The sequence below is a fragment of the Lycium ferocissimum genome, chromosome 8, assembly GCF_029784015.1.
Source record: "Lycium ferocissimum isolate CSIRO_LF1 chromosome 8, AGI_CSIRO_Lferr_CH_V1, whole genome shotgun sequence".
Lineage (NCBI taxonomy): Eukaryota > Viridiplantae > Streptophyta > Magnoliopsida > Solanales > Solanaceae > Lycium > Lycium ferocissimum.
Genome location: NC_081349.1, coordinates 9,090,683 through 9,107,433, shown reverse-complemented (window position 1 = coordinate 9,107,433; position 16,751 = coordinate 9,090,683). Strand labels below are relative to the sequence as shown.

The following is a 16,751-nucleotide window of genomic DNA, read 5'->3' as shown; positions in this document are numbered from 1 at the left end:
ACTAGCCGAAGCTTCTTGCTTCGTCAGATGCTTTCCCGGACAACTTTGTTAGCGCTTCACTGATTGGCTAGAGAGGAGACGGGTAGCAAGGATCGAAGCGACCACACAAAGATCTATCCGAGAAAGCGAATAGAGCACGCAACGAAAAAGGCAAGAGGAGCGTCCAGTCGAATCAGTTTCTCATTTTTCTGAGGTGTACTTTTAATATATATTATATTAGTAAGAGATAAGATCATTGATATATTATTTGAAAAATGATAAGTAAGTTAAATCAATTGCCACAGAAAATCAGAATAAGGCACATAATATAATATCACAACTTGAAGTATGGAGTCTCTAAAATTATCTCTATGTTGAAAGAAGGATAGTGATTAATGAGTATTAAGTCAAGTGGCAAACTAATAATAAAAAGTGACATCACAATTTTTGACAATGTTAATAGGTAATATAGTAAAATTAAGTGCTATTAGTTTTTGAATTAAAGTTTTCAAATTTGGATTTGATTGGAAATTTTAGTTGATAGATAAATTTCTTTTAAATTTGAATGGAGAGACAAACATGTGTGTTCACATGTTTTAACAGATTAAGCAGATAAATATAAAAGTCAACTGCAATCAAACAACTCTTAGATAAGAGATAATTTATAGTTTACTACAAGAAAAAATATATTTGGCAACAAAAAATTTTGTTGCCATAGATTGATTATTGTTGCAAAAAGTACTTTTGGCAACAATTTTTTTTTTTTTTTTTTTTTGCATAGACTTTTCCCAACGGCTGTTATTACAACAACGTGCAACAATTTTTTTTGTTGCCAAAAGTACTTTTTGCAACAATAATCAATACTATGGCAACAAAATTAAATTCTTTGGCAACAAAAAAGTTCATTTGCCAACAATAAACTAAGTTGTTGCCAAATATTAAATTTTTTATTATCATTTCTATACTTTCTTGTAGTGTTCTTCTCACACTAAAAATAATAATATCATTTTTGCTTTTATATTTAGTCTTTGGAGTCGAGTAAATAACATAATGGATGCCACAAAAGTCTAAAAATTATGAGTTTAACTTGAAATCTTTGCAAGATTTAGAAGTTAGTGTTAATATTAATCAAACATCAAGTAAAAGGAAGATACAATTTGATTAGCTGGTAAATCTTATAGACAAAGAAATAATTCCACAACAAAAAGATTAACAAAAGTACAAAAATAAAATATGACATCACTAATAAATTCAAAGTGTCGGGTATTTTTAACAAAATGAGCAAATAAAAAGAAGAAACACAATAAGAAAAATATGACAGTGTTGTTAGCTAACAAATTTGAAACGTATGCTAAATTTTGAAATAACATACATATATCTAATAAGATTAACTTAGTTGCGAAATGTATGTTTGACTCTTCAAAGACGACGTTGAAATATACGCTAGATTCCCTTTTTTTCCACAAGCAAATCCTGCTTAAAACTAAAAATATCAAATAATGAAACAAATTCTATGAAAGTGAGATCTTAATATATAAAACCTATATAAAGGAGGACAGTAATCATAGAACATAAAGTCGAGTGACACATTAAGAAAAAACCACATACCGGTATTGAAACAAAGTTAATAAGCATTGTAATAATATTATTTGAACTGAGATGAAATATTTTGAATTTGACTTGAAAGATAATATTATTTGAATCGTATTAAAAAAAGACTTGGAATTATATTCAAATAAAAGATAAAAATATTTGAATTGATGCAACAAAAAAAAAAGATATTGAATTGAATTAATGGCTAGCTTAACATAATTAATTAAAAAAATTGAATAGCTGTGGTTAATGTTTGAATTTTATTTTAAACTAACTATGGTTAATTTAAATTTGTGTGCATTTGGATGATTTTTGCATTAAAACAAATTATATTGTGAGTAAGATCAGGTAACTAAAATTTAGAAAACGAGCCGGAAATAAAAACATTGAATAATAACAATAAATAATATAAGAGTATTACTTTGAATTCACTTTAAAAATAAAAATAATTAAATAAAAATACTAAAAGAGTTAATGATATACAATAGGCGAAATAATATAAATCATTAGATTTTGGTTACCATTGATGTAATATTTTCTAATTATATCATTATTTGGAATTCATTTAAAGTATAAAAATGAATAATTAAGAAATTGTTATAAAATATATCGTTATTTATAATAATTATTTTTTATATTACAATATATGTTTAAAAGGTTTATATTCACTTTCATTCTCGAATAAGCAAATCAAATCTTGAGATTTGAATATTATTATCAAAATTAGTTGGGAAAATGGTTCAAAACACACTCAAACTATGGCCAAAATTGCCATAACACACCTCAACTTTGCGGGGGTCCTATGACCCCCCTGGACTTATTTTTTATGTATTACTTACGCTTTTATGCGGTGACCTGGACAAGCAAGTGAAGCTACTCTCCTTCAGCGCGTAAAAGAAGCTATAAACTAAATGGACCAGTCTATATTTGCCACATGGCCGTCCAAATAACATTTTTAGTTCCCCAAATCCAATATCAAATCCCCACAATGGCTAGAACTTGTTCTCTTCTTCCACATTGAGTTCTTCCCCAAATTTTGTGGTAAATTTCTTCTCTTTATGTTTCAATTATTACCCAAGATTGGATTCTTACAATTTCTTTCTCCAAATTTCTTTTTAAAAATTAGGGTTAGCTATGGAAGAAACAAGATTGGATTTGACTAAGCTATGTATGGACAATGAAGATCCAATGTTGAATGCCGAGGTGCGATGCAGTGATGGTCTCTTGCTCCCATTGAAGACTTCCTGGTCCGACAACAATCCCGGAAGAAGCTATTGGTCTTGCCCCTACTATGGTTCGAAGAAGTGTAAATTTTTTCGATGGAGGGGTCTTTCTAAAGTTGATGAAAGATCGAAGTACATTATTCCAAAGTTGGTGAACAGAATGAAGGAGATGCATGAAGAATTAGCTTCAAAAGAGAAGAAAATTAAGGAGATGGAAGAAGGATGTGGAAGTTCCGAAATTGCCGAGATGTTGAAGGAGATTGAGATGGAAGAACAATCTGCCTCAAGTGATAAGAAAATGAAGGAGATGGAAGAACAATCAAGTGTGATCAATACGCCGAAATTGAAAATTCAAAAGAGATAAAATCGAAATAGAAGGGGATCAACAACTTTAGCTCTAATTTGATTTTCACATTTTGTATCTTGTTTTGTTTTGCTAGTTGGATCAGTTGGTTAATGCGAGGATATGCAAAGACTTGTCATGACCAATTGCCATAGTGGTTCTTGTATGTTTGAAGTTGAATGCTTTAGTTTTGTGCTTAATGTAAGGTAGGAAGTTCTTGGAAAAATGTCTTTTGTGTTGTGGTTAATGTTAGTTAGGAACTACTTTTCCCTTTTCTTTTGTCTTCTGGTTAATGTATGTTAGGAAGTCCTTTTTAGTTTTATTTTGTTTTGTATTTAATGTAAATTCGAAGTTGATGAATGAAATCCCTTCAATTTAGAAAGCAAATGTGCTACATGTGCACCAACATAAACCTTACTTAAATTGAAAACACGGAGACCTAATCTAATCTATTTCTATGATCTCCTGCTTTTTTTTCAACAAGGAAGGCTATTCGGTCGCTAGCAGTGTCACAGGCCTTGAAACACGATACATCCCCTGTCCTCAATCCGTTAGCATCTATAAATTCTTTCCATCCTTGATAGAGGCGCGTATGAGCACCAACTTTGTATTTCATGTTGTACGCACCTCTTTCAAAAATTACAACAGCTTCACGGTCATCGTCTGGGAGAAATTCAAGAATGCTACTTGGAAGGATCTGCCAAAAAACATGTGATTACTAAAACTAAAATAACAATTGAAAATAACAAATAAATTAGATGAACACTTACGAAATCATTATTTTCAAAGTATGATTTGGTCAATGTTTTCTCAAAATATGCTACCATTTTTTAATTAAGGCCCATGTTAGAGGCTGCCTAGAATGTTATTTGATAGTATTAGAGTGTGAGTGAGAGGTAGATTGGAAGACCTATATGATTTGTGAGTGTGACTTATGAGTGAAAGCCTATATTTATAATGTGTTTTGCATTAAATTACCCACTAGTTACCCCCCACCTACCTTAGCTCTTGTTGACCACCTTTAAATCCCGTCAAAAGCTTGACCACATTTAGTGAGCAACATTAATTTCGTTCAAATGCTTGACCAGATTTCACTTGGTCCATAAACTGCACATTTTGGACATTAAGCATGTGCACCAACATAGATTGCACATTCTGGACATTAAACATGTGTACCAACAATTTCAAAAAGAAACAGAACTTCCTAATAGAAATAGATCGTAGTATATATAAACAATTGCAGCAATATAAGTTTGTACAAAAGTAGTGCATCACATTCATGATGATGCAACATTCAAGTGCAGTAGCATAATGTCACAAAACAAGCATCTAAACCACAACTACTTTAGTTTGTTTATCAAAAAACTGCAAAAACTACCAACTACATTAGCTTGTTCTAGCAACTACCAACATATTAACACTACTTCCATGGATCCTTTGTTTGTGAGTTCTGGGTTGTTGTTATTTTTTTCCTCTTCTTTACCCTCATCTCTTCAAGACTACAAAAAATCATTGATGTCATTCTTCTTTTTGCCACTTCCACCTCACTCCTTTTTTCAATTTCATGAATTTCACTTTTTGTATACTACAACATGCAGCCTTGCTTTGTGACCAAGGTCCCCAGTAACATCAGCTGACCTTATATGCTTTTTTGGAGTAGCATCAATTATCCTACTACTTGGCAAGCTGTGTTGTAGACAAAGCAAAATAGTTGTTTATATTTGGTAAACTCACTTGCAACAAATATACCCATTCCAACAAATATTTCAAAGACTTACATTGTATGTTGTAAATCCATTTTCCATACGCAACAAATATACCCATTCTAACGATCCACTAGGCCTTTTATAAAGGGTAGTTCTTCTTCTTTCATTGTCAACAGGTGTTGCACTAGAAGCTTGAGAGGTTTTTCTTGGTCTTCCCCTACTCACATTAGACTGAAAAGCAGCAGGTTGAACAGGTGCAATGGGTGCAAGAGGTGCAGCACTAGAAGCTTGAGAGGTTTTTCTTGGTCTTCCCCAGTGGTAACAATTCTTTCATAGCTGATTGAAGCCCCTACAAATTTTGAGAAACAGTTATGAATGGACAGAAGCTAAATGAAGAAAAATAAAAGTGACTCTCATACCTTTTGCATGTCGATATCCTTGTGTAGTTCTTCGCCATCTCCCAATCCCAAATCAACTATCAACAATTTCAAAAACCATGTCCAAGTGTTCTTATTCTCATATTCCACTATAGCCCAAGCAATAGGCAACATTTTATTATTAGCATCTTTAGCAACAGCAGCCAATAGTTGTCCTTTGGTTATTCCCTTTAAGAAACAACCATCCAAACCAATACATTTTCTACAGCCACCTAAAAAACATTTTTTCAAAGCATCAAAGCAAATATAAAAACTTTCAAACACCAACCTACCACTTTCACCAGAGTTATCAACCTTAACAACACAAGTACTCCCAGGATTAGTCCTCAACATTTCATCCCTATAGTCAAATATTCTTCCAAACTCTAACACATGATCACTCATGATTTCTTGGAGTACTTTAGCTCTAGCTCTCCTGGCAGTGGCTTTTCCAACATGTATGGTTAAGTTCTTCCCTAATCAATTGCTAAAACTTGAAAATCCTAATGTTTGACTATTCAGTAATTCTATTCTTGTAATGCTTAGACAAGTACTTAACATTTCACATGTAATTTCTGGTAGTCTTGACACACCTATGTTTAGGATTGTAGGTTTTGATCATGAAATCATTAGTCTTCTTGTCAAGACTTGCATATAGCAGCCATGGGCAGCTATCCCTACACCTCACCCTAACCTTTTTGAGCTCATAGACAAATTTCTCTAACTGCACACCCATTTGAAGTGCATATTTTGTAACAGCATCCCTAAACTCATTCACATCCTCAAAAACTATCCCCAACTACCACATCACTTTTTCAACAGTTTTGTCAAAAATTATCCTTCTCCTAGCCCTCCTAGACCCTGACTCATCATCTGTATCTGATTCTACACTATATGCATCAGAACTGACACACACTGGCTCATCCCCAGCAACCTTACCTTTCAAGCTTGTATCAGGAGTAATAGTTTCATCAAAGCCCAGATCTGGATCAACTTCACCAATAGGAATTTCTCCAGGGCTATTTGGTATCCTTTCTCTTCTTTTCCTCCTCTGATATGACCTCCTTTCATCCCTCAAATTTATGCACTCTTCATGAACATCATCACTTTCATGTTCAGCATCATGTTCATTAAATAGTTCAACTTGGTCAGACTCAGAACTATCATCAGTGGATTAGTCAGATTCAAGAATAGGAAATTCACTACTTAATGAGTCATTAGAAGCTGCGCCGAGGCCGCCGGTTGAGATCTTGCGCAAGTTTCGAAGCCTGCCGGTTCGGCAGAAGCCAGTACGCAATGACGATTTCTCCCGATGGTATCCTTCTGCTTCTTTATTAAAAGCAAGCCCATCCCCTTCTTGAATACCCCCATCCCTTTCTTCATTAAAAGCAGCAAAAGATTCCTCATTGGGGATAATGTATTCCAACAAAGCAATGGGACCATCTACGTTATCTAAATTATCAACCATATGACAGATATAGATTTCAATAGTATCCCCATTTTCAAAACTTTGTGAAAGTTCCAAAATGTCCCTATCGCTTGGATTTCTACAACACATCACCGTTAGGTATCCTAACACGTAATGAACAACTTGTAGTATACTCTAGTTCTTTAATATAGTCCCTTACTTCAAAAAAGGACAACCTATCCACATCAATATCCAAAAACTTTGTTACTTGTCCACCCTCATACTTTGGTTTCCCACTACTAACATCCAAAACCCCACCATGATACCATCTCAATGTTACCAATACAAACCCACTCATACCTGAAATTACAATTCAATAATAGTACAAACAATCGCACACACACATACAAAAACAATAGATGGTCAACAACAATCAGTACCCCCCACACACATCAAATAACAACAATTAAATTCAGACATGTGACAATAGAAGGCCAAACAGTGTATAAAATCAGATTTTGGGGTGAAAATAAATTGGACGCACCAACAACAGTAATACTACACAACATAAGATTACACATCTCTTAACCCCAATTTAAACTAGGAAAAACCCATAATTTTCAACAAACCCTAGAAAATCAGACGACAATGTCACAAATCCTATATAATACACAAAAACAAAAACAAAAAACAAAAAACAAAAAACAAAAAACAAAAAAAAAAACTTTACATGTACAATAGTGACAAAGAACATGACTAACCTGGTATTTTTTAGTTCACTAACAGTTTGACACAACCTTGAAGATAAATCGACGATTTCGAGTTAAAATCCACCACAATGTTACAACCTAAACTTAGTTTAAGTGTGATTCCCACTTATTTGCAGAATAAAATGGTATTTGAGTGATTAAACATATGATTTGGGTAGAAATCGAGTGGGAGGTGAGAGTGATTTTTGGAAAAGAAAATTAATGAAAATGACCCGTCTGATTATAACTTTATGAGCGCGTTCATACACTCAAACGAGTTTAGGTGACTTTATCCATTTGAATCCGTAAATAATACATAAAAAATAAGTCCAGGGGGTTCATAGGACCCCCACAAAGTTGAGGTGTGTTATGACAATTTTGGCCATAGTTTGAGTGTGTTTTGAACCATTTTCCCAAATTAGTTATATGAATATTTTTTCTAATTAAAATGTTATTGTGCTCTATTATCAAAGTTATATATATTCAAAAATTATTTTTCATATATTTACTCTATTTGTTCTATAGGCATAAATGAGTCCATAATATATGTTTGGTACTTTCGGATACTATATGTTGAGGCAGTAGTTCTAATTCTTAATTATATGACTGATACAAGTTCTTGCTTACGGTAAAAAAAAAAAAAAAAAAAAAAAAAAAGAGGGTTGGACGTGGAGGCTATTAAAAAAAGGGGAAAAACATATCATAGTATTAAAAAAAAAAGATATTTGAATTTTGTTAAAGTAATATAATCTAATGTGCATAAACAAGCTTTGCAATTTGTCATAATTAAATTATTCAATATTTTCCACGCATCGCGCGGGTACGGATACTAATAAAGAAAATAAAAACTCATAAATAAATACAGTCAAATAAGATATAATGAAAATGAGCATAATTTGATTTGAGTTACTAGACATCTATGGACTATAATTCAATAACAGATTTGCCATCCAAAATTGTTAAAACCAAACAAAATCAACTATTGTCAAATTTTTTCCGGAAAAGAGTCAGATTTGCCGCTATAATCTAAAAAATAAAAAGTTATATTTGCCCTATGTTATACTGTTTCGACATAGGGCCATTACCCTCCATCCCATAAATCCCCATCTCCCCATTTGAGGCACGTCTATCTTTTTTTCAATTAAATCTCTCACCCATGTAAGTCCTTTTAACCCGCCCACCCGGCCCTCTAAATATTAAAACCCAAAAACTTCATTGTTCATCCATGGTGGATACAATTTCACCATTTAAATCCCGTCCAATGCAACTTGTTTTTCTTCAAATTTAACACATATATAAACAATGATTCTTAAATCAAACTACACCTTCCAACAATTTGCAATTGCTAAAGAAAGATGGAAAATCCAATATGGTAACCTTTGAAGGTACAGTACAGATGCTGCATCAAACAAACAAAGAGAGAGAGAGATGAAAATGTACAGCACCAAAAGCAAAATAAAAAAGATGGAAAATAAAAAAATAAAAACACAGATGGAAAAAAAAAAAAAAAAACCATCTTTATTTTTTTCTTTTCAGAAACACCCTATTTCATGCTATGCAAACCTTGTTTTCCTGCCACTAATATGAAGTTTAATTAGTATTTCATACCCTTTTTGTCAACATTACCAATTTCTTCGACCATTATTTAATTCATTTTTTAGTTAGTTTTAATTTGAATTGAATATGACGAAAAAAGGTTGGTTGGACGAGATTTGAGTGGTGAAATCATATCCATCATTGATGAACAATGAAGCTTTTGGTTTTTTATTTTTTATAGCGGATTTTAAGTTTTTAGTGGGTCAGGATCAGATGATAAGGGCAAATATGTCAAAAAAGTATAATGATGGACAAATATAACCTTTTTTTAGAGTATAGGGGCAAATTCGACCCCCTTTTGTCAATATCATATCAAACTATACTAGTCAGCTTTTTTCTCGATTTGACTCGATTTGGTACAATTTATCAACTTTCTTTGAACACCTCTACTTAACACCGATAACCTATTTTCATATCCACTAACTATTTGAGATTTTAGAAGATCCTAGTTGGAGATTTCACATCTCAATTAGTTGTCAACAGTTAAAAGGCGGATCAAGGGAATGTTCTGTAGATTCAATTAAATATAATTATTTTTTGCTCGAATTATGCATACATAAGTATATACAGTACACATGCAATAAAGTCACACTCTTTTTTAACTTATAACTGGTTCTAGATTCTAAATTTGTCTCTAGATTTTGAAACTATAGCTCTGTTTCGGGTTATTTTTCACTGATGATCATTAAATTTATTCTTTGTAGTACTAAAAAATTATTTAGTAAAAGAAAAGTCACTAAGTCAATTTTTTGTAACACTAAAATCACGAAACTAATAATTTTTGTAATTACAGTAAGGTCACTACACTAAGCGTTAGTTGTTCGGAAAATATAAATAGTAGAAAGTCAAATCTTTTGCGCAGATAAATGACCCGTTTTCGCCACAACACTATTTTGCTAATATGTTCACACATAAATAAAAGAGTAGGTTTAATGACCATCTATAAGATTAACCCGTTCTGTTTGCTAAAATAGACACGATTTGGAGATGATCGCTGAATAAGAAAAACAAATAAGTTTGTGTCTCCCCCAAAAAAACTCAAAGGATCCTTTGTTTCAGAGTTGGGAAGGAAAAGGAACAATAACAAAAACTCTAGTGGTTTTAAGAAAGGGAAAAAGTACTTATTTAATGATTGCGTTGAATAGTTCCATGCATGATCATTTTTATACACTGGATTTTGATCGAGGAAATAAGCGGAAAAACAAATGCAGGATTTTACCACAATGGAAACAGCTATTTCCATACCTTAATAAATTTTCCAGAGTTATCAAGAAGACTGAAATTGAAAAGACTGGCCTTCAGAATATAAAACTATGGTCAAAAGAATGGTCTCTTTACAGCTTATTAATGATTCGTTCGTTTTCATTTTCAACCAAGTTGTTGGAATAAATACCTCTCCATTATTTGCATTACACCATACTCACAAACAAAGACCCATGACCTGCATCTTATGTGTAGGGTATGTTAATTAGTTTACTTGCCCTCCTTTTTGTCATAACTAATTTTGTGTGCTTGTTCTAAGACAAACAAGTACTGCTTAAGAGTTATGTCCTTAGCTTTTTCCTATATTTCTCATTAAATATAGTATTCCATTTCTTCAAAATTATAAACTTTATTAGATATACCACTTGTAAACGTAACTATTTATACTCGTAAACTATACTATATAACAACAGCAACCAAGATCTACGTGTAATAAGACATGACCTTTCTACAATATTCATAGTGTAATTTATTTTCTTGATTTTTCACTTGGTGTCTGGTATGTGTTCGTTGAGGGTAAAGTACTCCCAACCAAAGGCTATATCATCCACAAGGCTCGAATATCGGGACTTCTGATTAAGGATAGAGAAGCACTTACTACCTCCCCACAACCTTTAATTTGGTGGTATCCAAATTGTATTATATCAGTCAAAATCTGAAAAGTAAAGATTGCAACTCTACTAATATAAAAACGAGAAAATAATTATAATAATCAGAATAAAAGTATATATATCCTTGTGGTTAGCGGACAATAATCATCGGAAGATATAAATATGCTATTTTAAATCTTATAACTTTTGCAAGATATAATACTAGTTAACGAAATTTTTGTCATAGTTTGGTGTTAATTAGTTCTATGAGTGCAAAATTTGTTTGTACCTTTTTTATGGGTTAATCAGTGTCATTTTCCATTTCAATTGGTCGATGTAAATTATCTTACTTTACATATTAAAACTTTGTACGTATTAGGGGCATGCACACATGCACACAAGCCACAAAATATAGATAGTAGAGACACGCCAACTCTGATATAGATGTGATACTGCTGGGCTTCCACTTTTAGCGTTCGACTTGTAATATTCATTCATTACACAGAGTTCCATGAACTGGCAAAATGGCCATGCAAAAGTCTCTCTCATGGCAATTCTTTTTCTTTTGATCATAAGTTAAGTTATTTACACTGCACCCAAGGGCGTGACCTAGTTTTCACCAAAGTAGGTTAAGAATCACGAGGTTCCAGGTTCAAATACTACCAGAGACAAACACACTAGGTGATTTCTTCCCATATGTTCTAACCATGGTGGACAGAGCACGTAACCTGGTACTTATCATTTGGTGGAGCTGAACGGTATCCCGTGAGATTTGTCGAGATGCACGCAAACTGGCCCTGACACCAAAGCTATAAAAAAAATTAAGTTATTTACACCATCATTTACTTGCAACAATTTCAGGTAAATTTTTATATGAAATCTGATAACGATAACGCATAAAACAAAGTGGAGAACTTGCTGTATAGATTCAATTGAAGTGAACTAATAATGTAAAAGTTATTTATACGGTTAGTTCAGGGATTAGGATCATTTCATACATTTGGGGGCACTACATTGTGGGCCTCCCTTTTTGGTAGACGTCTTGTAATTTTCTAACATGAATGTATACAAGTATGAATCTTGCCACTGAGGCAACAGACCAAACTCCACTGTTTTCCCTCTGGCATTGCCTCCCCTACCCCTTACTTTTCTGCTACACCAATATCCTTATAGTTGTCCCAATGGGATCACTTCAAAGGATTTCCCAATTTTATTGTAATTTAATTTTTGGCAGTATACATTAAGAGATTTTAAATAGATACAATTGTATTTCCTATTTTAAAAGTCACCTATATGTAAGATCTTGAGTGTTTACCATCAAATTTGATGGGTACCGTTTAAAACTTTAAACGAATATTCTCGATCTCCAAAGAAATTACAATCGACTAAACTAGAAACTTGTGTTCTCTTTCCATAAAAAATATTGAGATTTCGATAATAAAGGGCTTGTACGATTGTAGGTATATTTTGTTTCCTAGTATTGTTAGTTCGATTCACTGTATCATAAATATTGACTGCATATTGTTTCATACACAAGAGAATATTAATAAAATATTATTCTCTTTTATTTTCAAGTAAAGCGATGTTACAAAATAATAAGAGCTTATTTTTCTTGAATGGATGAAACTTGCATTCCTTAATCACTACTAAGCAGGCATGACCATTACTTTTGCTCAGCAAAAAGATGAAACTTCGATTAGTAGTCTCCAAAAACCATTATGATCAATTTATTCTCACCTATGTGGAAAGTTAAAATGCAATACTATAATAGTAAGATGCTAATTGCAGCTTTCTCACCATCTTTTTTCTTTTGCCTTTGCTTTTTTTTTTTTCTCCCTCATCTGTTGCTTTATCCCTCCTTCTCTAACCTTAAATTTACAAGCATATTCTTGTCATTTGGTGATTATTGAGGCCCCTTTGCAAGATTTTCTTTTCCTAAATAAATTCTTATTTGACTTTTTGATTAATTCCTTCATTTTCTTGGACGAGACAAGAGAAGACATAAAATGACAGCGAGGTCAATTACACATCACCAAATTACTAAAATGAAATACTCAATGAAAAACACGAGAGAAAAAAACAACTCTTTTAAGTTGTCATTTCATCTTCGAAACTTTATTTACACCAAATAAATAACTAACTACAGGACATTTATCAATTACATACACCTCTATATCAATGTATATTTTAAATATCTCATTATATCAATTATCATTATTAATTAATTATATGATTTGATGTAAAAACATTGCGTGTAACATTTTTTTCCCGTTTATTACACGTTGTTTAGCAATTGGTTTGGTAAATGACGAGACATTGAGACATACTAATATTATTATTTTCGTCACATTTTACCCAACTCCACCCACTTAGCTTCTTGTGTTTTGTCAAAGATTCGCGTGCAACGCATGGAGAGGCACGAATGAGTGTGACCAGACCAATTTGCCTTCAGCTTTTCATCACTTGTTGACTGTCAAAAGAAAAAATAAATGAAAATTTTAAAATTAAAAAATTGAGTCTTAAATGTGATCATGGGCTGGGCTCACACTAGACACATGTTTATGAATATGATTAGTAGTAATCCAATCATGATTAGGTTGGTTTGACGTGATATGGATGCTTATCATAGTAACACTAATTGAGATAATACAACTCCTTTTTTAGGTTTAAAAATCAACACTTTCAACTGTTGTTGTTGGCGGAAAGAGGAGAATTCGTACCCCCAAGAATCTTATTTGGTCCCCTAATAAGTGTAATTATATATCTTGTTGTCAAGTTTTCCGATAAACCACCGCTTAATGGCCTTAATTAAGATAAGCTTGAAAGGAGATGCATTTAGACTCTAAATAGTGCTTGTCGTTTGCATATTCACTGCTGATCTCTTTTGCTTTTGGCTCCTTTTGTTTTCTATAATTTTCTTTTAGGGTTTTTGTTGTTGTCTTTTACCTTGTATTCCAAAGTAAAGATTCAATTCTCTGCAGTTAGGGCAGAATTCTAAAACCAAAGGGAAATTAACACTTTTAGTCCCTCAAATTCGATAAATTTTGACTTTAGTCCATGTTCTCCCTGATTAAGCATATTTAACTTAAATCAATTGATATGTACACTTTTGATCCTCAGATTGTGAATTATCACAAATTTGATAAAATATATTAAGTACTAAATCATTCAAATGTCGATGTACTATTTTAAATTTTTATTGGTAATCCATATTTGAGGCAAATACGACTTTAAAAATAGTCTAAATTAACATCACATATTTCCTATGTAAGATACCACAAATACAAATTTTATTTAAATCTATTGCTAAATGTGCATAGTCAAATATTACAAGAATCAAAATCAGAATTTTAATCGAGAGACCAAAAATTATAATTTCCTAATATAAAAAGAAGAAGTTGTATGTGAAGAATAGCATTAGGGCCCTATTATACTGTTTAAGGTACGTAGTAGTATTGAATAAGCGTCATGACTAACAGTTATATAGTGGTTCATTGAATTATTAAAATTCAATATTTAAACATCAACAGAAGGTTGTGACCACTTTACCGTCTTCTATTTATTATCTCTACGATGTGACTCGAATTTTGAACACATCGATTGATTTTCATTTTTTATCGTTTTACTTTTGAAATTTTGAATTGATAAAGAGTATTATGGAGAGATCCCAGTGATGATCTTATTTTAAGGTTGACCGCTATTCACTAACCTCTATCGAACATTGAGTGGAAAAAAAAATTGATTGGGAAATTTTCGTCTTTAGTGAATCTTACAACATATGAATTTAATTAATCAGAATTTCAAAACGATTAATATTTAATGCCTGGGTGACGAACCAAAAAAGAAAACGAGATCATCTTTGACCCTTTCAATTCTTCCGGCAGTGGGACGAGATCATGTCATTAATCAATAAAGTGGTGGAAGATTTTTGTTTAAAGATAAAGAATAAACTCAATCGTCAACTACTCAAATCTTATAATTTTACATGTCAAAAGAGTGTCGTTTGCTTTTATAATTGAAAGCTAGTTCACAATCATTATTATTCTTATTTTTTAAAATAGTTCATCCAATCTGCAAAAAAGCCATATGGTTGATTGTCGATCTCCTTCTCTCCAGAGTCTTCAAATTCAGAGATCCTTTTTAAGTTTATTTACAATAATATAATATAAGCATAAAAGAAAGAAGTTTGGGAGTTAAAAGCTATATATAGGTTTATAGCATAGGCTTTCAACTGTCCCATAATAGTTTGGACAACAGAGAATATATGGCTGATATTAGATTTGGTACTGGGAGAGTCAATGGGCCCCGATTAAGGGCGGGCGGCTTTTATATTCTCTTTTTCATATACTATTTCTCCTTTTTTTTTTCTCTTTTTTTTCTTTTTTTTTTTTTTAATAATAATGAGTAATAAAAAAGCTTTTTATCCTATGGGAGGAGACAAATTCCACATTGTACAACTAAGATAAACAGCTATCTCGAATCGCGAGTTAATTTTATAAAGTAATTTACTAGCATTTGTTTTATTGCAAGCCCTACGAAAACATTTTTGACAGTCAAATTCAAATTATATACTAATAGTTAGCAGTTAAAATTGGACCAAATGAAGTGCAAATCAGAGAAAGCATAATTACAAGAGATTAGAAATTATTGCATATGACTCATTATGATATGAGTATCCACTGGGACACTCACTGTTATAGAAACGCCTTTCTGAAGTGGACTTTACTTTCTTAATTTGCATGTGGGCCATCCACATGAATTATTAGTAGTCCGTAGGATTTTCTGGAAGAGTTTTTATCTCTACTTTTTTTTTTATCCCATATCAATTTTTATTTTTTTTTGATTAATCGGAAAATTCATATATATAGAGAATTTTACGTTACAGCTCATTTTGCAAAAGATTTTTGCATTAATGTTAGAACTTTTCAAATATTTCAAAATTATCCTATTATACAACAAGTATAGCCAAAAACTAAACGTGAGTAATGTCCCGAAAACTAAGTGATTGCTTCCTTTTTTATTGTTATTAATTATATTTCCTTTCACTCTCATCCATAAATTAGCAATCGATTTTAATTCTTAATGCTTTCTTATCTCTTTCTCCCATAATTAGGGAGTAAATGTTTAGATATCTTTTTTTCCTCTCTGTCTTCTCAAGCTAAATTAGGGAAGCATATTCGTATTGTTACGATATGTGCTCATGGTATGTTTAATTCTTTTTGTACTTTTATTTAAAGAATAATTTATATTGATTAAAATTTAATAATCTTAAATTAGCTATATTATGTGATATATTTGTTGATTTAAGAGTAATAAATATAATATAAGTTAAGTAATATATATTTCTACTATGCCAATCACATTTTCCATGTTGTAGCAATTTTCACATTTACGCATGTAAACTTTTTCTATTCATCTAATTCAATTTTCGTAAGATTATTTTTTAGTATACAATATAAGAGCAAATGTGAGGACTTTTGTAGTCCTCACAATAATTTTTTAATTTTTTAAAAACTTTTTAATTAATTATTTTTAAATCCTAATCTTATTTATTTTTTTAGAAACCCCTCGAAAAAAAAAAAAACCCCAAAAACCATCAGAGCTTCTCTCTCTAGGCGATTTGGAGACCTAGTGAGAGAGTACACTTTTTCAAAGCTATTCTACGGCCCCACGGCCACCATGCAGCCTCCTCAAGAGGCTGTGCAACCACCATTACCTCAAGTAAACCCCATGCAAACCCTAAACTATGCTACATTGTTGAAGGCATCAACTTTGAATCCAACCGAGACCAACCAGTCGATTACCAAGACTGTTTTGCCAATTCCTATGAAGCCTATCGTGTATCACCATGGTGAACCAACAATACAATAAGGAAAAATAAAAAA

General features: G+C 32.0%; 1 protein-coding gene across 1 annotated transcript; it reads right to left on the bottom strand.

The window, feature by feature from the left end:
- Positions 1 to 3,534: 3,534 nt before the first annotated feature.
- Positions 3,535 to 4,045, bottom strand: LOC132066673 (uncharacterized). Its single transcript, XM_059459924.1, has 2 exons — positions 3,909 to 4,045; positions 3,535 to 3,835 (listed from the first exon to the last, which is right to left on the bottom strand). The coding sequence occupies exons 1-2, from the start codon at positions 3,963 to 3,965 to the stop codon at positions 3,578 to 3,580; spliced, it is 315 nt and encodes a 104-aa protein (XP_059315907.1). The 5' UTR covers positions 3,966 to 4,045; the 3' UTR covers positions 3,535 to 3,577.
- Between the last annotated feature and the right edge of the window lie 12,706 nt (positions 4,046 to 16,751).